At 36.7% G+C, this 26,121-nt stretch overlaps 1 protein-coding gene across 2 annotated transcripts; it reads left to right on the plus strand.

The window, feature by feature from the left end:
* Window positions 1–821: 821 nt before the first annotated feature.
* Rpn10 (regulatory particle non-ATPase 10) lies at window positions 822–17,566 on the plus strand. Of its 2 annotated transcripts, none has more exons than XM_071586777.1 (9): window positions 822–1,043; window positions 1,160–1,300; window positions 1,380–1,491; window positions 2,159–2,326; window positions 3,485–3,616; window positions 6,239–6,325; window positions 9,332–9,488; window positions 9,933–10,157; window positions 16,918–17,566. In XM_071586777.1, the coding sequence occupies exons 1-9, from the start codon at window positions 1,018–1,020 to the stop codon at window positions 17,274–17,276; spliced, it is 1,407 nt and encodes a 468-aa protein (XP_071442878.1). In that variant the 5' UTR covers window positions 822–1,017; the 3' UTR covers window positions 17,277–17,566. The 2 variants fall into 2 exon arrangements, with proteins under 2 accessions (XP_071442878.1, XP_071442879.1); XM_071586778.1 differs by having other exon boundaries at window positions 2,159–2,314.
* The last annotated feature ends 8,555 nt before the right edge of the window (window positions 17,567–26,121 follow it).

The following is a 26,121-nucleotide window of genomic DNA, read 5'->3' on the forward strand; positions in this document are numbered from 1 at the left end:
GAATACTTTTTATGTCTATTTCTTGAGCCTGTTTTCTTGCTTCTTCAAAGTGTAGGAGAACAATACTGACGAGAGATTGGAATGCTGACTAGCTCCCTTTCTGAATGAAGAATTTTTGGGTTTCCAACGGAATGATAGCGTTAGTCAGTACAAATATCTCAATGGCTAAATTTACTATCATCTTTAGAGGGAAGAATCTTAAAGATAGATAAATACTTCATGATGAAGATAACGGCTCACTTAACTGTCGAATTATTGTGACAGACCAACTATACTACATGGTGGGAAACCAGAGAACTCTTTATTTACGAACTTCCATAGCTATAGAGATCATTTGAAGTAATATATAACGCACACATTGGCACTATTGAAAGGAAAAACATTATTATGTAGAATTATTGCAAATTATGCATAGGATTTTAAAAATGATTTTATTTTTAGTAATTTTTAAGCTACAAATGCTTTAATAAATTGTTTTAAGTTTATATTAATTGAATAACTATAATATTTATTTTGTCATTTCTCACTGTAGTATAATCAAGTGACAGCGGTTTGGTAGTGCTAGATATTTTTGGATTTACCCCAAATAGCGCCTCTTGAAGGGCATAAAAATGCTAATACAATGCACAAAATTTGTAAATAAAATAAATATGAAACGCAAGTAAATAACTTATTGAAATACATGCTGTATAAATCGTCAAAACAAATTTAAATTATATAATTGACACGTTGGCTAAATCGTGTTTTCCGCCCTTTACGCCTCATAGTATCTCTTTTAGCTGGATCTTCGGAAATCGTCTTCAACTGTTTTAATATTATTATCGAGAATCATCGTTGTACCGCTTGCGTTTTCTGACGTGAGACTAGGTTTGTTTCGTTTAATTATCCGTACTGTCTGGGTTTTGGAAGTTGCAGGCCTCGATAGTCATTTGTACAGGAATTTAAGCTTGTTAAAATCCTTAAGTTTTCCCAATTGAAATTACTTTTTCTAGACTAGTGTAAAATTTTGCTTCCGTCATGGTTCTGGAAAGTACTATGATATGGTAAGTTAACGATTTATCTGCCACAAATTTTGTATTTTATGAGTTTAAAGACAAATTAAAAATAAACTGGAAATTATTAACTTAAATGCACTAGTAAACATTGGACCTTTTTTCAGTGTCGATAATAGTGACTATATGAGAAATGGTGACTTTCTACCAACAAGACTTCAAGCTCAACAAGATGCTGTGAATTTAGTTTGCCAATCTAAAATCCGAACTAATGCGGAAAATAATGTTGGCCTTCTCACGCTATCAAAGTAAGCGAATTCTTACTCCTTAATTGGTATTTAATTTGGGCTATCCACCATCTCATGTAATTATTTGAAATTGTTTTAGTGTGGAAGTTTTAGCAACTCTGACCAGTGATGTCGGCCGTATCCTATCGAAACTTCATCAGGTGCAACCCGACGGGAATATCAATCTTTTAACGGGCATCCGTATTGCGCATGTAAGTGTGTTATATGATAATGTTTTGTACTCTTTACTAAAAATTATTTGAACAAAATTACCCTTCAAATTGTTATTTAGTTTTAGTGATCGGATCATTTTAGTATAAAAAGTAACAAGTTACATTTACTTTTTTTATTTAAGAAATTAATATTATAACGACATGGTTTCATTTATATTTTCAAACTACCAATCTTACATTTCGCATTTGTGCGTCTGTAGTAATTCTGTTCTGTATCTTATCGCCAAAGGTTTCTCTTCCTCGCATCTTTCGCATGCTCTTAACTTCCCTATTTTATTAGTACTTGTATTTCCAAGATGAATTTTTCTGGCCACCGGAAGTATTTTTTTATGCATATTTCATTAATTTCAAATGCTCCAAATATTTCATCAAAACCCTTAGCTCAAAGTCTTTGTGGCCTGGCAACCCACGGGGTTTTGTGCCTTTATATTTGTGTATTCTGTCGGAAAATAACCTTTATGTACCACAAACTCATTTGTGTTATTACCTTTGAAATTGAGAGTAACGGTGTAGACTTAGCTCATCATAAAGCATACGCTCTATACACTTTATTCATCAGTTAATGCGTATGCTTTACTATCATGACAGTAATGGTGAAAGTGGTCCCTGACATATTCTTAATTATTGAAATCTATCTTTTATACAGCTTGCGTTAAAACATCGCCAAGGTAAAAATCACAAAATGAGAATTGTAGTTTTTGTTGGAAGTCCTGTGGAATCAGAGGAAAAGGACCTTGTTAAACTTGCTAAAAGATTGAAAAAGGAAAAAGTCAGCGTTGATATTGTCAGCTTTGGGGAGGAGGTGAGTCCTAAGGTGAGATTTTTCTTTTAAATCTAATAAATCATAGAAATTCATGTAGTTAAACACACATCACCGCGATATCTCGGTGGATGCTAAAAAGTGACAATGTGTAATGAAAAAGATTTTCTTCTAAACCCATGGGAATTCTCCCTGGAGTTCTCTTCCAATAGGTTTTTAGAAATATGATATGTGACGTACGTGTGAACTTATGTAGTGTTTCATAATTGAAGGATGACATAGTGAAATAGAGGGTGGAGGTGTGTGTAATAATTGTATATCTGGAATCGTCATGAAAATAGGTAACAAAATGGTAGGAATAACTATAAAATGCTTATACAATTTTTCATTGATGTATGCATAACCATGTATGGTCTTTTATGAGGTCAGTGAATATTCGTGTCAATGAAAAAATTTACATTAACAAAAGCAAATTTAATGAGTTTAAGCATAAAAAATCAACCAAAGAAGCAACTTCCTGTTTACATATGCTGAACAAACAGAAGTTAAATGAAAGGTTAAGGAACTGACGACTAATTATTAATAATTAATATTGAAGTAAGTAGTAATTTTAATTAGTTTAGATTGTAATTGAATAGTTAAAATGTTTTTACTCAATACCAATATACTAGCACGGCATTTTTGTATGTTTAATCTCTCCACCATGTACATGAAAGTACCATCGTCTTTTTGACTAATGCAATTAATGTTATCCATTATAGTTGGACATTATGAAGTCCTTTTAGTTATTATGATTTGTGCAAGCAGGCTGGAAAACTGAGGTTTTAAGAGTTATATTTCTATTGTAAAATAAAATTGTTCCTCCTTGTATGGAAAATATGGCCAAGAATCACTCCTGAATTTTTAATACATGCTTAGTTTTTATCAAAAAATGAAGTTAGTTTGTCATTAATCTCTTATCCAATTGAGATGTTTGTCAAATATTGTGCTATCAAACTCTGAAGCATAGTAAATATAATTATTAAAACTCAAAAAATTGTATGAAAGTATTGATTTGCTAAGCACCAACAGACCATACAGATGATAGCTATTCGTTGTGTTTTTGGTTTCACAGTACTACTAAATTTGCATTTACATATCAAACTGAAATTATAATATTTGTTGTACTAATTGCATATGTGCTTATACAGTGAATCAATGTTTATTATTTAGGTGGCCAACAATGATCTACTCACTGCTTTTATAAATACTCTCAATGGGAAAGATGGTGCAGGAAGCCATTTGGTGACAGTCCCACCAGGGCCCCATCTTTCGGATGCCCTGATTTCATCTCCTGTTATCCAGGTTTGCATTGAGTTTAAACCTCTTCATTCTCTGATGACATGTAATAACCTAATCTCAAAATAGACCGATTTTGAGATTCTTTAAACATAGCATATTCTTAAATAATGAAGATTTCCCATATGGAGGAACCTCTATGATATTGCAGTCTCTTCATTAGAAATTTTTAAATAGAAATTACTATTATTTTAGAGTTTTTATTATCAAAGGGGCTGCATATGTCAAGAGTTTTATCTTGCTGAGGGTGCAGGCGAATGGAATATGTATTAGCATCAATTCCGTCCTAAGTCATTGAATAAACAATGAGTAAATTTCATTTCATTGCAGTATCTTAAGAATCATTCAATTGTTAATGAGTGTTGCATAAATACTTTTAGAGTTCTGAAATTATGTAGTTATGAAGAGATTTAAATTTTACTCCATTCTTGTTACATTTTTTAAGATTCTGTGGCTAGTCCCACAGAATCTCAAGTGTACTGGTGACCCTTTCTGCTGTCCTAGGATTTGCAAAATGTTTTCATAATGAATTTTACTTGTAAACACCAATTTTCAGGACTTTTGATAACAGATATAGGGTAATAATGATTTGGTTTGGTTTACAGTAGGGATTAGTGTCCTAGTCAATGAAATAGATAACATTGTAGTAATGGTTCATGAAAATTCACCAAGAAATCATTTTTTGTGACAAATTAGAACAGGTATCATTCAAATGTCAATCAGCTCTGTTATTCAATCATTTACCTGAGAAAAATTTAATTCTTTGCTAGCTCTTGTCAAAGGTTAAATCCACATTTATCAGAAGTACATGTAAGGAAAACTGGAAGGATCCAGATGCTAATCGATCAGAGAAAATTTGTGTCAGTTCAAGTCAAAATTGAATTCATGCACTTTCATGAGGGCAATCCCAATAGTACCCGACCCAACAAAGAAAACAAAAATTTGGGAAAAAAATGTGTTAATTTTTCAACGTAATCTCCTTTCGGCTCCATACACTTTTCTCAGGGATGCTCAATAAGTCCGATACCCTTTTTATAATAAGAACTGTCTTGCTCCTCAAAATAGCCATTAAATGCCGACATCACTTCTTTGCGGTTGAAAAATCTTTGACCATCAAGCCATATTTTCTAGTTTTCGAACAGAAAATAATCCAAGGGGGCTAAATCTGGCAAATAGGGTGCATGAGGTAGCAATTCATGAATTTTGGTGATTGCAATAATGGCTTTGTGAGCTGGTGCATTGTCTTGATGAAACAACACTTTCTTCTTAGCCAAATGCGGCCGCTTTTGCTTGATTTCTTCGCTCAAATGTTGCAATAAGTTTGCTTAAAACTCGCCATTGATAGTTTTTCCTTTCAAGATAGTCAATGAAAATTATCCTTTGTGCATATTGAAATGTAATGAAATAATTGACTTTGTGCATCCCAAAAAACGGACGCCATGACCTTGCCTGCAGATGAAATGGTCTTTGGCCTTCTTTGGAGCCGTTTCTCCCTCATGAATCCATTGTTTTGATTGTTCTTTTGTCTTGGGTGTGGAGTAATGGACCCATGGTTATGAAACAGCACATATATTCTGCTTTGTTGCTGTGAAAGTTTGCTGAACACTCAATTGAAACATCTTCATGACACTGGTTTTGCTCGAGTGTGAGCAAACATGGCACCCATCTTGCACACAACTTTCTCATGTCCAAATTTTCAGTTAATATGCGATGTAATGCACTTTTTGAAATGTCAACTATGTCTGCTAGCTCGCTAGATCGCTTTCAGTTGATGATCATCCAGTATCACTTTGTGAATTTTCTTCACATTTTCTGGAGTCGTCATCTCATTTGGTCGACCAATTCAATGCTCGTCTTGACAACTCATATGGCCTCGTTTAAACTCTGGTACCCAATATTTTACTGTTGTATACAAAGGAGCAGACTCCCCCAGAGTAGAATCCAGTTCAGCTTTTATATTGGTGGGGCTGAGGCCTTTCAAATAAACATATCGTGTCACATAAGGATGACCAATTTTCTCCAATTCCTCAAATTCACTGTAAACGTTCACTATTGATGGCTGCCAAACAAATGTGCTTTATAGATTGCATACTTTTTAATACAGTAATATTTTTTTCAAACAACTACTGCCATCTCTAGGTAACACTTCTGGGCATTCCCATGCATTGTAGTTACATACTTTTTGCAATCTAATCTGTCCTTTTTCTTCCTCCATACCGAAGATGTTTGTTATAGCTAGCACTATAATTTATGGAAAAAAATCTGTTATTTAACAAGTCTAAAGACATCAAACGTTTACCAATTGAAAGTAGAAATTTTATATAAGCATGTGAATAACTATTTATGCATTAGAAAGATTTTCATGTAATTAAGATATTTTTCATCTGTGTACTATTTTACAAGGACCTAGATTTCAAAGGGGAACGGTGATTGAAAATAATTTTTTTAATATCCTGTTGAAAGATCGTCTTGTTCTTTGAAGAAATTTTGATTTGCCTAAATTGACTTTCAAGCAGTTTATACTTTTTACATTTACACTCAGCAGAAACAAAGAGGGATTTCAATGTAATTAAAAATAACTGGCTGAAATATTTTGTACCTCATTTATGAGTTGTTTACTTTTTTCAGGGTGAGGATGGAATGGGCGGAGCTGGTCTCGGTGGATCTGGCTTCGAGTTTGGAGTTGATCCCAATGAAGACCCAGAACTTGCTTTGGTAAGTCTTTAATTCAGTAAAATGTGTTATGATAATTTTTACCGGAAAATGGAAGTATCTTATATCCTTCATTTAGAAAACATAATTAAGGTATGTTATTATTTTTGATGGGTGCTTGAGAACAGCATAATTAGTTATATTTTATTAAAATTACTTGTTATTGCTTTCAATTATTCCATGAAAAGTAATGAAAACCTCTGATTTGTTGGAAAAACCATTTGCTGTGATAAATTGAGTATTTTCATAAATGCTGAAGTGTGCAGTATGCTTTCAAATGTAGATCTGTTAATCTTGGAATAAGTTTATTATCATTTTTGTTGTTAGAGGTCTGCAATGTATTATTAAGTATTTGTTACAGCAAAGTCAATTTTGTCAAATGGCATTTTTTTTCAAGTCAGTAGCAATAATGGTCTTGCTAAACCTCAGCGACATGATTTTGTGTGGAAATTTTGAAGGTTTTATGTACGATACAATTTTTGCTTTTATATTTCATTATATAAGTTTATCTTGATTATTTTTCTGCTGTTTTACTTTTAACTTATCGATATTTAAGTTTGGTTGACCCAAGTTTCATTTGAAATGTTTGCATAGAGTATTATGCAAAACACATAAGTTTTTGTATGCAAGTGTTGCAAAGTTCAGAGAAGGGATAGAGCAGAACATGTCAACATTTTAAAGTTTAAAGAATCTTTGATGGTAGATGCAAGTATTTACTTGTTGCTTAGTATTCAAATCATTTGCTGTATGCGTAATTAATACATTCTTTTCAGTCATATTAAAGTTTCTGTCTAATTGATCCGTGCCATTTTCTTAGAAAATAGAGAAATTAAATGTGCAAGGCATTGCCCTTGTAATACACCCGGATAAATATTAACTACATTGCATGTTTTGAATGGGGATGGTGTAGGGGTATATTTACCTACAGCAAATGTTAAATTTCTAATTTTGCCGCCATAATAGTAAAATGTGAATGGTCTGTACTACCTACACACTGGGGAGAGAGTGTCCAAAATGCTGGATGGCATTACTTTGTGGAACTCCTTCATGATAACAGGAAATAAAGTATTTTCCTATTTCACACATTATACATGAGTTTTTCAATAAAAGTTGTTAAAGAAACATAATCTCCTTCTAGCTCGGTATACCTTTTTCATTATTTCTCCAACAATATCTCCAAAAAGTAGAATTTTGGAAGGTCTGCAAATTAATTGGTGATGACCTCTCCTCGTTCAATGTGAATCCTTTTCCGCCGAGCCATATTTTCAATTCTGGGATTAAAAAAGTTACTGGGGTCAAATCTGGTGAAAGTGTTGGATTGGTGGATGTTGTAATGATTTGAAATATAATTACAGAATTTTAACCATCGAAACTGCACAGGTGTGCACTAGTGCATTATGTTGGTGGAGGAGAATATTTTCTTTGCCAAGCAAGGACTTTTTTATTGATTTCTTTGCACAAGTAGTAGTAGTAGATTTAGGGGGGGCGAGCGACTGCTGAGGTCATTTGCAGGGTTGTAATAAATATGGCATTGGCATTAGCCTACTCTTATAGAAAGCTCCGCAGCTTAACGTTCCATTTGATGGATGGCGTTCTCGCCCAAATAACTCTCCACCAAGCACCTCAAGTAGGGATATAGGGTTACCACTGAAAAACTGCCGTCTTCAGGAAACAAACCCGGCCGTATTGTTTGGGAAGCCAGTACATGTATGCTAGCCACCGCACTTTTTTAAGTTTTCTGGTTTATTATATATACAAGGATCTGATCTCCTTTCTTTGCTCACTGGAGCAATAAAATGCATGTGACTCAAAAACTCTCCTTAATATTTTTCATTTTTGGGAGTAATCGATGTAGATGATGCCGCCTGCATCCCAAAAACTGTCCATCACCTTGTTAGCCCATTTTACTCTCTTCTCCTTCTTTGGAGCCAGATTGCCTTTTAGGAACCCACTGTTTCCCCTGTTCCTTTGTTCTGTAATGTAGTAGTGTATCCATGTTTTGTCCACAGTTATGTATCAGCACAGAAACTCCTTGGAATTGGAAAGGAAAATTGCCAAATTAACGCCCGGGTTGACCTCGTGACTGCATTTGTTCTCCACTTAGGGCAAACTCATCTTGCTGAGATTTTTTTCACTGCCAATTTTTCATGGAAAATTGAAAATACTATGTACCTGATGGCCTATATGCCTATGGCCTCAACTATTTCATCAATTACTCAGTCTGAGTCATGGATCAAAATGACATTGATCTGGTAATCATTTTGGAGAAGTCACTTCCCCTGGACATCCCAAATGAAGTTCCTCATTTGTGGATGTACGGCCGCATTGAAACTCATGTACCCAATCGTGAACATTCGAAAACATAGGAGCAGATGATGTACTACACGGCTTAACTGCATCCGTCCATATTTTTCTGAATAAACTAAGTTTGGTGCTTCGGTCGACTATGAAAATGAAACGACATCATGGGTATGGAAATTTTAACCAAAGGCTAGTGAGAGATGAGGCTTACTAAAAGCAAACCTTATCCAATCTATGAGTGCCCTCTCTTGGATTTTCAAAGAAATTATTTATCAACCATGTCAGTTATTTTGTAACTAATTAGATAGAGTATCATTATCTGGCTATTTCACAAAGTGTTTTCATTTTCGTATATTATTGCAAGTAGGGAGGGAGAGGATATAGATTTTAGGTTGGGATTAATGGTGAGGAGAAAGGGGGAGGTTAGAGGGGAAGTGAGGACAGCTAATGAGTTGTCCCTCAATGAGATTTACTTAAGTAACTGTTGTGCATCTGGGTTGGATTTGGGAGAAATCACATAAAGAAAAAGTGGTCCATGGAAAGAGTGCATTTTTTCACTACACTACAGGGGCATACCCTTCTGAAGACCCAAGTATCTATGATTCTGATGGATGAAAATTGCTCACCTAATGCTGTAAAGTAAATCAGAGACCAATGTGATATGCTTAAATGTGATTGGAATTTAATATCCTCTGTTTAATTTCTTAGGCCTTGCGAGTGTCCATGGAGGAGCAGAGGCAGCGCCAGGAAGAGGAGGCAAGACGTGCTCAAGCTGAGTCCACTGCCACGACTACTGAGACTACTCCAGGGGCCGCTCCAGTGGCTGGTGTGCCAGCCTCTACTCCTATGGTGATTGCCAGGGACTGTGAGTATTTGAATGCTAAATGGAGAGGAAGTGTATCCTCTTTCCATGTATTTTTTTATTATGAATAGTTTTTTGGTTTTATCAATTTCTTACTTGCATTCTTTAGCCTAATTATGCAACTTCTAAGGGGATATTTTGTGCCATGCAAGCGGCTTTCTCTGCTAAGCAATTGCTCATATTTTTATAGTTTTGTAGTCCAATATTAACTGATGGTGTCAAATATTTTCACTCAAGGACTTGTTAGTATGCTTTTGTGGATGCTTTTAAAGGGTTGAGTCATTGACATAGTTCATTATTCATAGCTAAAATGTAATAAATAACATCTATGAGAGGTTGAATGTAATAAAAAATGGAAGTGAAAGTTTTTCATGTTCTGAGATAGAGAGAGATTTTTAAAATTTTGAATTCCTGAAGCTGTATTTTATGGCATGTATTCTTTTCCAGCTGCCAGTGAGGAAGACATGTTGGAGAGAGCTCTCGCCATGTCTTTGGAAGGGAGGGATGCAACACCACAGCCAGCTGTAACACCGGTAGCTGCCACACTTGCTGCACCCAACCCTCCGCAGGCTATTACGACCACAATCAGCAGCTCTGGATTGCCTGACTTTGATCACATGAGTGAAGAGGAACAGATAGCCTTTGCAATGCATATGTCAATGCAAGATGCTCGTAAGTGAAATATACTGATCTGTACATTATAGTGAACACCATGGGCATTTAATGCAGTATTTTCCATAAATGAGCCAATTTGAAATATGCTTTCTTTGTAATGTACATAAGACTTTGACTCTAACCTTCATCTTCAAGTATCTTTTTACTACAGTTGTTATGCTCCTCCCTCTTGAAGGTTTATCCTTCAATAGTTGACATGAATGTTAGTAAATTAATACTCCCTGCTGTTTTAAAAAAGTGTTTTAGATATACTCGTAATCATTTTGTTTGGCAATGCTATTTTTAATTTTCAATGTGTTCATTATATTTGGCTGCTGACTTTATTCCATTTTCAAATCTTCTGAAGTGGTTTCTCCATTTTTTCATTGCTTGACGAACAATCACCATATTTTAAGGGCTCTATATGCTAACAGCAGTATTTTTCATCTACCATATTTCCCAGCCTACAAGGTGCACCGGTGCATACTATAGACTGTAATTTTTCAGGTTAGAATTCTCTAAAAGGACTTAAATCCGACAGAAATAAATCCAAGTATTTAATGTTAGCACTTCATATGAAGACAATGGAATTATTACTTTTAAAATTTTACAGCTATATTAACATTATTGTAGAATCCCAGAAATTCAACATCACTGCCGCTAAATTGTGTCTACAGTCATTTTCAATGGGGTTGTCGCTTTCCTCTTCCACAAGGTCATCATCACTTCCATCTATCACATTACTAATTTGGCATTTTTAAAAAGACATGATATTAGTCTCACCTTTAACTTTCCACCAGGAGTTTTTCAGCCAATTACAAGCACTAGAAATTGACTACAGCTTCATTATTCTCATCAGTGTAACATCCTAAATTGTTGCCTTTTAACATTTCTTTTGAAAAGTGCCATTTTTTTGCTATTATAGATCTGGTACAGGGTCTGTTCATAAAGTATTGCGACTTTTGGGTTTTTTCAAAAATTATTTATTCATGAATATCTATTTTGTCCCCTTCAAAGTATTCCCAATTAGGTAGAATACACTTGTGCCAACGATTTTTTCTAATCTTCGAATAACTTTAAAAATAATTTTTTGAGATCTTGTTCAACTCCTTCGATGCAGTCTAAATCGCATCAATCGTAGCATAGCATCATTCTTTCATGGGCCTCTTCAGTTTCGGGAGCAAGAAAAAGGTCACTGAGAGCCAGATCTGGGGAATATGGTGGCTGTGCCATCATTAGTGTGTTGTTTTTGGCCAAAAATTTGCCTACATGTAATGATCTGTGAGCAGGGGCATTGTCATGGTGCAAAAGCCAATATTTGTTCTTCCACAAATCCAGGCAGTGATGGCGGATTGCTTCGTGCCAATTGTGCATCACTTGTAGGTAATATTCCTTATTTACTGTTTTACCCTGTGGCTGGAACTCATGATGCACCACGCCCCTGTAATCGAAGAAAACTGTAAGCAAAACTTTTGCATTCGACCGAAATTGGCACGCTTTTTTTGGTCTTGGGTCTTGCTGCAGCTTCCATTAGGATGATTGAGCTTCAGTTTCCGCGTCATAACCATAAACCCTGTGATTTGTCACCAGTTATGACCCCCAAATGGGTCATAGGAGGTCATTTGGGAGGAGAAAATTTGGGTTGTCGGGGGCAGAGTCCAACACCTCATTAGCAATGTTAATGCATTGCTGTTTTTGGTCAAAGTTGTGCAATTTTGTTACGAATTATGCGATGACCCATGTCAGCCCAAATCTTTGGTAAAAATTGAATGGCACGAGCTAATCGACATGTTTAGGTCCTCAGCAACTTCTCTCTAATGGCGATTCGATGATTGGCCAATATTATTTTCGTCACTTCATCAATGTTTTCATCTGTTGTGGATGTGCTTGGGCCTCCAGTACGCTCTTTGTCCTTCACAATTTCTCAGCCCTCTGAGAATATTTTGTACCCCTGATAAATGTCGCTTTGGTCCAAGGTGACTTCTCCATATGCCACAGTCAAAATTCGGAATGCGTCCGCACACTGAATTACGTTTTTCACACAAAATATGATACAGATTCTTTGATCCATCTTTTGGAGCAGGCAAAAATCGAACACCAGCCAAAACACGTCCAAGCAAAACAGCTATCCAAAATTAATGGAACATTCAAAATGGCCGAACGTAAGGGACATAGTTACCAACATAACGCCACAAAAAATCAAATATACCGAACCTGCAAAAATTCAAAATTTGCGATACTTTTTGAACAGACCTCGTATGTATGCATAGACCATTTTTGTTCATGAATCTCACACTTCCTAATGTGTTCCTGAAAAATCATCCTTACCTTTCTCTTATTTTCTTGCTTCAATGATATCATTTTTATTGAAACACTAATATCATTAATTCTGTGATTTATTAACCAGTTTTTAACTTGTCTCTCAAGCTTTGGCCATTTCGGAGCACATGAGTGTAAATTTATTTATTCATATTTGGATTTACTTAATCCACTTTCTGCTTCCTCTATTCTCATATCATCTTCTCAGTCAAAAAAGAGCCTAAATATTTTTCAATTTCCTTTTTTTGTTTTTCTGAAGTGTAATGCACAGCCTCAAGTTTAACACGTTCAACCAGGCATGCAATTTCCTATGCATGACCTGGTGAAGGCTGGATGCTGCAACATAATCTGTATCTGGTGGCGTTGGAAAATTGGAAAAATCCAATTTTTTACTGTTTTTTTATTCTATTCCATTTAACTATTTACGTACGGGTTAAAATTTTATGTATCACATGCTCATCCTGTCTGGCAGCATGACATTGAAGGGAGTCAAATGGCACCAAAACATGATTTCCCTACTCACACTGTCAGAAAATAATGGATTTTGTGATTCCTAGCTTTCGAATGAATACTATGTATACTCAAGTCTTCGTCATTAATTGCTATTTCTGGCCATCCCTCAAATTCAAATGAATACATATTAATTTTTTTGTGTCCTTGTTCTTAGTAAATTGGAGTTGAAACTGCAAATCACAGAAGTGAAACTTTGTATTGCATGCCATTGTAACTGTATTACTACAAAGTTACAAGCTTTTCCTACCCAAAGGCTACACTTACAATGTCAGTTTATACACTTGTAAAAGAGGGAATCCATCAGGAAAGGGACACACACATGACATAGTGATGAGGCTAATGAATGGACTCATATATGAAGGTCACATAATATATACACGGACAGTTTCTACACAAATGTTCCTCTAGCTAAAGTGTTATTAGAGAAAAACACATAAATGTGTGGTACAGTACGCACCAACAGGAAATTTTTATGAAATAGTGAAAGCACAATAATGGAAAAGTTGGTGCAAGATAACATCATTATTTAGGTTCCTTCGATTTATTGTTTCGATGCAATATTAGGTAACCCCCTCAAACGTTGTATTCTTCATCTGAAGTGCTGGATGAATCACTTTGCTCCCGCTCAGCATCTGAGCGGAAAAAAGTGTATGTAAACACGTGTTGTGAAGCTGGAGGAAGGGACAGACCAAGTTTTAACCTATTGGTATTGAAAACACATGTACTTTCATCATCCTCGTTGGCAAAGATTTCATCTTCATCATCATCCTCCTCCGGAAGGACGTCATCCTCTGTGCCATCCATTTTATTGCTGATACAGCTCTTTTTGATAGTCTTCGCAATCTTTTCCTCATAAAGGGTCCTTTGAACAGCATAAACCCATTGTGCAACTTTGTTAGGAGAAGCTTATTTGATTTTTCCTGTAGCATTTAACTCGCATTCAGGTGCAGACAACCATGAAATGTACTGTTCTCGGAGAGTCCTTGAATGGTTTGTTAATGCCAACATCCTTGAATGGCTTGTTAATGCCAACATCCATCGGTTGCAAAACATTTCATTTCCCCAGGAATGACCACAAGTGGTCACCTCACTGATCTGTCTGATTTTATCTTTCATGGCATCGTTAAGATAGCCCCGGAAAGAATCCAGTACTGGCATAGAGGGCTGATTCAAACAGGCACCTGGCCTGCATCCCCACATGATGTTTAACCAGTCAATCATTAATTCTTATGTCTTTCAGCCTTTTACTTGGGCCTGAATAATGATATCTGTTGGGAACGTTTTTCTCAATCCCGTTGGGATCGTTTTTCTTTTTAAGATAAGGAATGGCAGCAACTTGCACCCGTCAGATGTAACGGCCAACATCACTGTCACTCATAGTTTTTTCATGCCCTGTTGTCTTCAGAAATACTTCTTCGACCCCATTTCTCTCAAGCATATCACTTGGCGGCATATCTAAGTAAATTTCCATCTCCTCTCCATTAGCCATTTGCCCCAGCTTGGAATTCCCTTTCTTTTGAAGATCAAGTATGTGTTTTGGGTAAGTTACAAAATTGTGTTCAAAGTCTGCTGGGAGCTTCTGACAAATTAATGTTCGCCGCTGCAATGCTAAGCCCTGTTTGTCGCATGTATTGTTCTGCCTATCTTCGACTGGCCCAAAATTGTGTGCGAGGGATGCCCGAAGATCTTGCTTTGTTTTTGGCTTTCTATCGCTGTAGGTCGTAGCTCACAATTCGTCTGCCTTTCTGCCTTGTCTCAAAATATTCATATACTGCTGCAATGACTTCAGGGTCTTCCATGTTTTGGCCCTGATAACTTCTTTTGTGAAGCTTTGCATGCAAAAATAGCAGTCTTTTTCTGATGCCATTGTCTTACTCTGCACTTGGGTACACCAAATCTTGCAGCTGCTCTTCTATTCCCATTTTCTTCTGTAAACAAGATAACTTGCCTTTTGAACTTTGCGGTTTACAATTCTTACCGATGCACGCCAGGTCTTGTTTCGTTAACCATGCTTGATCGCCCTGCTCTCGAGACACTATCTAAACGAATAACCTAAAGTCCAACATTTCCCTGACCAGCAAAAATCCATTTGGGTGTCATCCATTTGGGAAGTATTAGGGTACAAATTTCCTTACCCTTTTCTCTTCGTTTGTACATGTTTTGCACATGTTCAATGCCCTACCCCAAAAAACAAATACTCACTAAATCCCTGCTAATCCCCTGGAACACGGGTTGCCAATTATCACCCACCAAGGGATCCCTGAGAGCCAGCACCTGTTGGGAGTCCAAAATATGCTGTGTCTTAGAATCACGTTGACTTTTTTTTGTTTTTGGGTGTTGGGATCCAAATTGGGTGCGTCCTAAATTTGCGGGCATCTTAAATTTGAAGAAATATGGTAGGTTTTTTACAAGCACTGCATGTGAGATGTGACTAAACATGCTCTATATATACATGTAAGATTTATTTTGTCATTTTCTAAGTGAGTACCTCAAGGAAATATTGCTGGCTCAAAACAGTGATATTATCAAAATTTTTAATAAAAGCAACCATTTTCTATACCTGGTGCAGGAAAAAAATATCAAGTTCTTTTCCATTGAATTGGCTTGTATCTTTTAGTTCTAGGCTATAGGCTTACCCCTCAGCCTATAAGACGCCAGCTGATGTTGAAGTATAGTATGTTGAAGCAAAAAAATGTGTGTTTTTTGGGGGACTTTCTGTGGTCTTTGGTAGAGATAGATTAAGATACAATGTGTATCAGTAAAAGTTTTGAGGAAATAGGGTGAAAGAGGCGAAATTGTTTTCAAGATGTTAGGGATTTTTTAGGTGAATCAGGAATGTGGCATTAGTTTTGAGTTTTCCCATTGGGAGTGATGTTTTTTTTAGTTGTGAGATCAATTTGTATTTGGAGTAGGCCATTGTGCATGCAAATCTTGGTAAAAAGTAAAACTATAATAGCAGGACTGACTGCAGTGACATAAGTTTTGATCCACAAAACAATGAATAATAAGATTTGAAATACACAAAAATTCACTCACCACAACTATGTGATGAATGAATCAGTAACTCATTTAGTTTAATTTATATTCTCTTTATATATTTGGCAAGTTTTAAATCACTTAGCTTGTACTCTATGGCATTCCTTGAAATCCAGGAAAAACCTTGGAATTTGTCTCCTTTATGAATGAACAGCTTGATTTTAGGAAGTGAGTTATCAGGCCCATGCAAGTCTAATTTTATAAAGAAATAAAAGGTTGGCAATAATTTTGAAAGTAAAGACATGAGCCATTGTTTCCTCTTGTCGTTGTTCACTCTTTCTTGTCCATGGGGCACTTCAAAATGATCCCAGTGTGCCAAGGCATCAGAAGTGACGTGACTCCCCAATCACAATGTGTTTACAGGTGACTAATCACCTTGGTTCATTGTATTGAAAAGGGTTTCTGGCAAATCCATGAAACATTTGCATGCCAAGTGCAGTGTGACTCATTTGCTTGTGCCATATCAGATGAAGAGGATTCAATAAATGCCAAGTCGTATTATGTAAACTTCTGCAGGGCTGTGAATGGCTTGTCATGTGATACAGGAGTGCAGCAATTAAGAAGTAAATTCATTAGGAGGGGAAGTATTTGGAAAAAAATCTTGTCAAAAATATTATGTGAAAAAACATGATTGTTACGTTAAGATTTGGAAAAACATGCCAGGATCTTATATACCTGCAAAATATTTCTGCTGGACAAAAAGATTTCAACAAGTCTTTCGACTTATTAATGTAAATCTATATGCGTATAAAAAAAGTTCAAAACCATATTCTCATTTATCAAAGTAAGTATCATTTTTCATTTGCGCTAAAAATTAGATTCATTTCATGGAGAATTTGTAATTAATGCACAGTTTAATGATTGTTTTGGTTTGAGTGTAACCCACTGTATCACCTTCTATTCACTGCAGAGGACCAAGCAGTCAAGGTTGACTCGCTTGGTAAAAGTAGGACTGGTGAAACACCCATGGAGGTGGAAGTTTCGGGCAGTGACGATGCGGCTGGTGATGGCGAGGATGACATATCGGAGGTGATGAGTGATCCAGCCTTCCTCCAGAGTGTCCTGGAGAACCTCCCAGGGGTGGACCCACAGAGTGAGGCCGTGAGGCAGGCTGTGGGACATGTATCTGCAGCAATTGCAGAAAAGGAATCGAAGGAAGGGGGTGGGAAGAAGGAGAAACGTGGAGAGGCATCCTCGTCCTCATCATCTTCCCAGGACAAGAATGAGAAGAAAGGTTCCTCAGATCATGAGAGAGGGAAGCGAAAGTAAATTCTATAGGCTAATTTAAGTGTTGCTTATGTAATGAAGATATGAATGAAATTAATTCTCCAATTGCTTGTGAGTGATCCGTTGGCAATGTGGACAGGCAGGAAAACTGCCAGTGGGATTCAAGAGTTCTGTATGTTATCAGGTGATGATTTATCTGCTTTGTAATACTTATGTATTTGTCAATGGAATGCTCCTTTTTTTGATTAATTTGTCTCTAGGAAAGCAGTGTCTTTGCTGTTTACCTTGACTGTTATGATAAGACTTTGAGAAAATAAAGGAACATATTTCTAACCATATTAAATTGTTTTTCTTATTTGATAATTTGGTATTCTAATGAATTGGGTAATGACAACATATCAGCACTAGTATAGTGTTGCTTTAAGTCTATAGGAACTGGTTTAGTAGTGGAATTCACTCAATTGTGTAAGTATGTCAATATTCGATTATTTAATTGTAATGAAAATCGAGAATTTTTCAGTAAAAATGATTCATATAGACCGGGATAATTTTGTCTGTGTGTACTTGTAATTCTTATTTTTCAGTGCAAATGAACTGTCTTGTAATAGCAGCCGTCTTGCCATTTCTTGCAGATCTTAAAATGTGGCTGTTGTGTCCTATAAATACTCGGCAATGATTCCAAATAATGGATTATTTAAAAAGTTAAGTAAAAACTTATTTGACACGCAGCAATTGTATGAATGTTTGGAAAATTGTATGATACCAGGTTGATTATGTCTTATAAGCAATGCCATATGTTAGGGTGGGGAGAAATGGAGATTAGGTGAGTACCTGCTGCCAGGTAAAAGCTTACATGACCCTGGAGGAGTTATTTACATTCCTCTAGTTTGCCTGTCTTCAGTAGTGTTTTTACATTACAGGTGACAGTTTTGATGATGATGGACTTTGCTAGATGACAACCTGGGAGGCCTTGTTACTTCTCTTGCTGGAACTTGATTTCTCTAATCAGTAATAATCTCAGAATAAGGATTTTCCGTTGCTGTACTCTGAATCTTAATGGAGTGGTTTCCCATTTCTATCTTCATTGCCACATCATTTAATACGAGGTAGTTCATAATCTGAAAAATGTAATTGCAATTTTCCACTATTTAAGATAAACTTTAATCTAAATTTTAATGCATGTACTTCTGGACATACATCATCATCATTTGACATGATGATTTATCTACATTGAGATCTGGATCATATTGAAATATAGGAAAAGGAAATTATATTGATTGGTGGAAAATTGCAGTATATTTTTACAGATTACTAATATGTTTCAGTTTGACACAAGTTGCCAGGATCTCCTGAATTAACATGGTAGTTCATCCATCTTTAGGAGCAGTTTTGCACTCTCACAACAAGAAGGTACTCTAACCCTTACCGAATCATATGCCCACATGAGGGTCATTGGCGCTTAGTGAAGGAGGGACCTCTAATGCCAGCAGTCACTTGGACTCCAGGTTATGTCTGCCACTATCAAGTGTTGGCCGCCCATCACCATTAGGTGCAGTTGGATATTTTCCATCCTCCAGCATTGGTGCCTTCAAGCATTGGCCACTTATTCCTTGCTACTTTGAGGTATGTCCTTTTACATATAATTTATAAAACAGTGAAACACATCTATTACATTTCTGTGGAAGATCGAGGAAAAAATGTGAGCCATGAGAGAGAGTTGATGGAAGCTGTTATTTTCCATAACCAGAAGCAAAAGGTTTATTGAGATAGTGTGCTGAAGGGCTATGCTATCTTTTTTTTGCCATGTCAAGGTTTCCCTTTAAAAGGGAAGAAGACATGCATTGAGAAATGTCTCATCAACAGTAGAAGTTTTTTATAGTGCCTATCCATGCAAATATCCATGCAAAGATTTCAATTTTGACAACTTTTTTAAGAGGATTACCCATTAGTGTTCACTATAGATTGACTGTAAAACTTTTTCACTTCTCATAGACTAACACATTTGGAGAAACCAAACTGACTGACTGACTATGGGAAAATCATGCCTGATGTAAAATTGCACCGGCAATCATGGGAGTAACTAGGTGATAGGTATTAAACCACAGATTGATTTGTTTGGAAGGTAAGCTTTCAAATATAAATATTATATAGGCTTACTTTTAACCTCAGCCATCTTAGCTTCATAAAATTATTTCAGAAACACAAATATTGAAGTTGAGGTTGGATTCAAATCTATGAATTTCAATTTTCCAGGTTGGAAAACTGAAATATTAAACACATGGCCAAACAAATTGGGCAAGCTAGATATGACTACAGGTAGATAGCGGAGGTAAACTGCAGCTATGTCCATCAAATTTGAAGGAAGGGAGCAGGCTTGGGGAAGTAGATGGTGGAAGTGAACTTATAAATGAAAAGTATAAATGTTGACAAACAAGTAAAGCTGAAAAGTAATCTCTTAAAAGTTTTTACGCCGGTGAAAACTCATGTAAATATTTACTTAATTATATCATCGAAGCTGACAGTAGTCTACACTTCTCTGTATTCATTCTGTAGCTTGAGGCTCTTAGTGTTAAGGCAGGCAAAAGAGCTTGAAAAAGCTCCTAGCTTTCTACCTAATTCTGCTGTTCATTTAGCCAGAGGGCACAATTAGCAGCATGATCCAAGAGCTTACCTGCCATCCAACTTGCACCCTTTTTGCGTATTGTTCAGGCATTGCCTTCCGGTGCCTTGGGATGCTCCAGCTGGTCATTCAGGTAGGACCCTTCTGCAAGATCCTTCTTGAAGAAAACTACAAGAAGGATCTTGCAGAGAATTGGGGATTACGTAAACTTGCGCAGCAATTAGTCAATTTTTGCTTACCTGATGGTGATACTTATTTCTATGGAATTCATGTATGTAATATGATTTATCATTGCATTTCATTTTATGGAGTAAGATGTTCCTTACTTGGAACTACATACTTTGGCAGAAAGGGAAAATACAAAGATGCGGATTCTGCTAGAAAAACTGTGAAGTGGCTGAAAAAGTGGATGAATAAAAATTTAACTTGCCTAGAATTAACTGGTTGTAATAAAAAAATTACTAGGCTGTTTTATGTCTTGTGAAGTAGAAAATTCTTTGCAATTTCTGCTTAATTTTTTGGGAGAGATCTTGGAGGATAGCAGAAAAATTTTCATAAAAAACCCTTTCAGTCAATAGTGTTGGAAATTTGGGAGTCCTGTAGTTGACGCCTTGCTCAACCATAGGTTGCGTACAATTAATTGATTTTTCACCAAAGAATTCAAATTGAATACCACCATATCCTGTTAAGTATCTCAAGTAGTTGGTCTCATAAAACTGATGGAATAATAGAACCGTTCAAATTTACCTGGCGCTGATGCTTACGTTTCCAAGTGAAAAAATGTTGTGCATACCTCCTATAGTCGAATGCCAATGAATGCTGAATGTTTCTCAAATATAATTTAATTAAAGGGGAAGTCTAACCCTACGGTTTTTTGTAAGCATTCTGCATTGCGTCAACTGAGAATTAATAATGCGGTAAACATTAACCTCGAAGTTAAGTATTCTTCAAGCAATTAATTAAGGGCTTTTAGAGAAAAAGAGCATGCGAAAATGTTTCGTAAAATTATATGAAATTTTGGTACACTGTGTGGTGATGTCACGACTATCGCGAGCATAATAGCTGACAGTGTAAACTTCACCTAATTTAAGTCGAAGTTAAGTATTCTTCAAGCAATTAATTAAGGGCTTTTAGAGAAAAAGAGCATGCGAAAATTTTTCTTAAAATGATATGAAATTGGTACACTGTGTAGTGATGTCACGACTGTCGCGAGCATAATAGCTGGCAGTGTGAACTTGACCTAATTTTGAATATATTGCTTTTTTCTCTTATTGTCTGTTAGAAAACTCAGATGATAATGCAGTTCAGAATAATTGTAAGGTTCAACTGTACTGCCTTATTTGTTTTATATGACTGTGCAGCGCACATTGAAGCCTTCTGCATATGAAGTTAAGTTTAGTATTTCCCAACTCTAATTCATTCATTCAAGCTATTGTACCAATTTAAAGGTTGGAATAGAGTGGTCCCTAAAGAGTATTTATTTCTAATTATCGTCGGATATTGCTCTTGTTTAACCTACACTATTTCCTTATTCATGTCTTCCTCACCTATGCCTGCCTGCATGCTGTCTTGAAAGCCTTTACTCTATTTCAGATACCCCTCTTACCCAACGTTCTCCCTTCTATCACGGCCTTCACCACGCCACTACCTTTAATATTTCATCCACGCATTTTCACAGCCTTTTTAGGATTTGCTCCAACAACCAACTCTCTTCACCCGCCCAATTTAAATCTTCAGATCTTTCAGATGTGGATGTTAACGCCTTAATGCGCTAAGTTAAATGATTTCTATTATAAGTTGTCAATTAATGTTTATGCTGTGTAAATGTAACTTCAGAGGATTGAAAATCTAAGTTGATTGGTTATATTTCGGAGAAATATAGAAAATCAGTCGAACTCCGATGTGCAATCATATTTAAAACACCTATGAATTTCAGGAAAAAGGAATTCCCAATGGTGAAAAATAATAGAAATATTACTGTAGCAGCAACACAGTTTTTAAAGTTAAAATTTATAGCATTCAACCAAAACTAAATTTTCTCTCGGCCGTCGGCAACTCGTCTGTTCTTCTCTGCATTGCGAAGTGCAGAAAAGAAACAATGAATTTCATTTCCTTCCTATCTCACTCGCCAAATCCAGCATAAGCTCCAAGAGAAGATAAATATCTCTTTTCCGGTTTAGAAGAAGAATGGGCCCTGCCGACAAGAATGGGCTCTACTGAAGAATAGATTCGACTGACAGAATACAATAGAAGGTAAATCTGGCAGGTTTTAACCTCCGCGACTAGGCTCAAAGGATTACGCCCTGAATAGAGCAAAAGTGGCTTACTTCCTAAGGTAGTTATTACTTAATAAGCAATGTCCATATTACTGAATTTTAATTCAACGATTTCCCATTCCGAGATGTCAAGTCATGGCCATCAAAATTGAAAATGGGTTCTGAATGGAGTGACGTTTTGGTAGTTATCAGAAGAAACAATTTACGACTTTAAATAGTTGGAATTGTTTTAACTTAAGCAGGTTAAGGCGTTACTACCATTATCTGTAAGATGGCATGTTACGTTGGGGTTACATATATAGACGCATGATAATCCAAATGGACTCGTTAAAAATGCAGTGACCTTCAATGAACGGAGTATTGTGAAAATAAAGAAAAGTATCTTCGAGTTATAGTTTTCATGTCGACCCTGGTGGCCGGGATCACAGGCCACAAATAAACTTATCTGTACCACAGTGGACGAAACGATCACCAGTAGCTGCAGGCACACGAGAAAGACGATCGACCTTCGTCTCGAGGCGAAACACGCAGTTTGTCTTCCGCAAAAATTTAGCACGAGTCATAAAAACCTCGGGGATATATCAGCAGCCGGGTGCGTTCGCTATATCCCTCAATGTCAATGATATCACCCGCGCAAGAATTCCGTCTCCGAGGGCGAAAATTCCCTGACGGCCAAAGCCATAGCACGGCGGCTCCCAAGTTCAAAAGGCAGATGCGAGCGTGTCCTCTCGGGCAATTGAGTTTCACGGCAAAGCGCGGGATTTCTCATTTCGTCGCCTCCCCACGCCCGCTGTTGATTGGTGCTGAAGGAGATTTGAGGATCTCAGTCGATCGACTCCAGTGGATGGAAAATTTTGGGTGTCGGAGTTTCCTTCGGATTTGAGGATTCACAAGTTGGTGGTCCCTGGCCTCGTTTTTATTCACGAGAGTGGTCAATGTCATTGTCATTTGTCCTTTCCTACCGCGTTGTCCCAATTCGGCCGTTGGCACAGGATCGAAGGCGCCGTCCTGCAACCACGTTCTGCGTCAAGACTGTCGTAAAACCAAGGAATTATTTTTTAAAGACTGCATGCGAAATCTCTTAGGTCTCTCGAACAAAGAAATGCGCATTCGAGCTGCCGTTTGCTGCCTGTATTCTCGTATTAATTTTATTCTGACCCTTCAGGCATTCGGTTTTCGGTAGATCCTGCTGACTTTTGATCTCAATTATTCAAACGATACTTGAAAACCCCATTTTACGAGTGGGTGTATAAAATACCTTAAAGGAATGTGCAATGGTGTATTCCGTTAGTGATCATTAAATATTTTATAATTCCGGTTGTAAATTTGGAAACATCATTTTCTCGATTTTAGTGTAGCAGCATGTGATGTTTTGTCGGGTCGAGACTACCTATCTTATCCATTGATTTGAGGCAGAATTTTGGGCGAAAGTTGTTTTAAGGAATCTTTGTTGAAAAAGTAAACGATGGTGAAAATCAGCTTCCATTAAATAAGTCACCCGTGTCCGTTCAGGCGTTGCATCTTTTCAATGCACTTTATGTATTTTCTTGGAAAAATATCAAGATTTAATGATCTACTATGGTGAACTGTCGAATGACAACCGTAGTCGACGACGTCCATATATATTATATCACCTCTGTCTTCTTTCTTATCCCACCTTTGTGTATATTTATTCTCTTGACAACTAACAAATTGGATCACGTTTTATTAATTTTTATTTTTATGTACTCGTCTCCCTGTTGTACTTTTTAGCCTACAGCTTAAGACAATAATTTCTCTTTCTGCATGGTGCCCTAAAAGCCATCAGTGTACCATGCAGATGCAGGGTACCATTCAGGGATGTGGTAGTGAATAATTTATCACCAAGAATGCAAAATCAAAAATTAAATTTTTCTCAATTTTTGATTAGCAATAAATCGTGGAGAGTGGAGATAATAGTATCTGCAGGTACATGCACTGCGCTATCTAAGTGTGAACGCGAAGCGTTGACGAATGTTATTACATATGCATATTAATAATTAACTGTTCCCTACATTGTCAAGAAATTGGAAGGAAGAGGTTTCAAAAAGTCTCAGTGTCGCCCATAGTAAAATACAGTCATTATCTAGGTATCTAGAAAGAATAAATGAAAATGAAAGAAAACTTTGAATGAAATTTTAACTTTCTCGTGTTCCTTTGAACGCTATTGTTACAAATATTTAGTCCTGGTTGATTTTATGTGGAATTAATTGCAGGGCATGTGGCAGAGTAAAATTTCAAATATTACCAAAACTTAATATAATTCTTTTAAAAAAAATGGCTATAAGTAGATGACCCACGGATATTAAGTACGGATAATTTGTGTGTCGGTGATTAAAAACTGACTTGCATTTTGGAAGGCTTCCTTAATGTTTATTAGCCCATTTTTTTGACTTGTGTACTAAAGGAAACATATGTATAAATATATATATATATATATATATATGTATATATATATATGTATATATATATATATATGTATATATATATATATGTATGTATATATATATGTATATATATATATATATATATATGTATATATATATATATATATATATATATATATATGTATATGTATGTATTGTAAGGTAATCTACCGGTTAAGGTAGGTTTGTGGATGGACACAACTACCAAACAAATATTTTATTACTCCTAACAAAACACAAAATTCATCATCCTACTCTATATCAGGTCCTTCTTCATCTCTGAGTACTTTCTTCCTCCCTTCATCCCGTCCAACATCCCTATCCTGTTCCTTCCCTTTCCTCTTTTGCCCAACATTCTACCCTCTATCACAGTCTTCAACATCCCACTGCCGGTCAATACCCCCTTCATCCACTTTTCCTGCCTCCACAGGATTTCTCCCAACAAACCCCTCTCTTCGCCCACCATACCAAGTACTTCCTCATTTGTTTTCTTCTCTGTCCATTTCACCTTCTCCATTCTTCTCCACACCCACATTTCAAAAGCCTCCAGTCTACGTCTATCCTCCTGCTTCAATGACCACGTTTCCGCGCCGTACATAGCTACGCTCCATATCAAAGTTTTTACGAGTCTTTTCTTAACATCCTTACTCAAAGTCCCCGTCAATAGCTCCCTCCTCCTTGTGAAAGCCTCTTTGCCTAGCGCAATTCTTCTCCTTACGTCCCTACTACTTTGACCGTGTTGGTCCAAAACACTACCGAGATACGTAAACTGCTCTACCTGCTCTAGTTTTTGCCCTCCTATTTTAATGTTAAGCTTGGCCTTTTTCTTTCTAGAAAATCGCATAACCTTTGTTTTCTTAATATTGATTCTCATCCCATACCTGTCGCACTGAATTTCCAATTCACTCAGCAATGCTTGCAGCCCCTTGGCTGACTGACAAACTAAAGCTTGGTCATCAGCAAACCTAACTGATTTTACGAATTCCCCGCCCACTTTCATTCCTACCTCGAGTTCTTCCCATGCCTCTTTAATCATTTCCTCTGCATACAGGTTGAACAGCAACGGTGATAATGGGCAACCCTGCCTTACACCCCTTCCTAACACTGCCCATCCTGACTCCCCGTTTCCCACCCGCACCTGAGCAGTCTGAGACATGTACAGGTTGCGGATTAGCCTCCTTTCCCTCCAATTTATTCCTATTTTCTGCAATATACTCATTAGTTTTTCCCAATTCACCCTATCAAACGCTTTTTCGAAATCTACGAAACAGGCAAATACCTCCTGGTTGTGTTCTATATTCCTCTCGATTAATAATCTCATTACTGCAATGGCATCACGCGTACCTCTCCCCTTCCTAAACCCAAACTGATCATCCCCTAAGTAATCATTTGCCCTACTCTCTATCCTTTTGTTTATGATCCTGAGAACAACTTTAGCTGCGTGGGATATCAAACTAATTGTCCTATAGTCCTCACATGACGTGGCCTCTAACTTTTTCGGAATAGGAACTAAAACTGATCTCACAAAGTCTTCCGGCCAGATTCCC

The sequence above is a fragment of the Hetaerina americana genome, unplaced genomic scaffold (assembly GCF_022747635.1).
Source record: "Hetaerina americana unplaced genomic scaffold, ioHetAmer1.1.p SCAF_26, whole genome shotgun sequence".
Taxonomy (NCBI): Eukaryota; Metazoa; Arthropoda; class Insecta; order Odonata; family Calopterygidae; genus Hetaerina; species Hetaerina americana.

Excerpts from the sequence above, each read along its gene's own strand:
- Rpn10 (XM_071586777.1), top strand. The coding sequence starts at position 1,018 with ATGGTTCTGGAAAGTACTATGATATG. Across the intron at positions 3,617-6,238 it reads TTTCATCTCCTGTTATCCAG|GGTGAGGATGGAATGGGCGG; the intron begins GTTTGCATTGAG and ends TACTTTTTTCAG. Across the intron at positions 10,158-16,917 it reads TATGTCAATGCAAGATGCTC|AGGACCAAGCAGTCAAGGTT; the intron begins GTAAGTGAAATA and ends TATTCACTGCAG.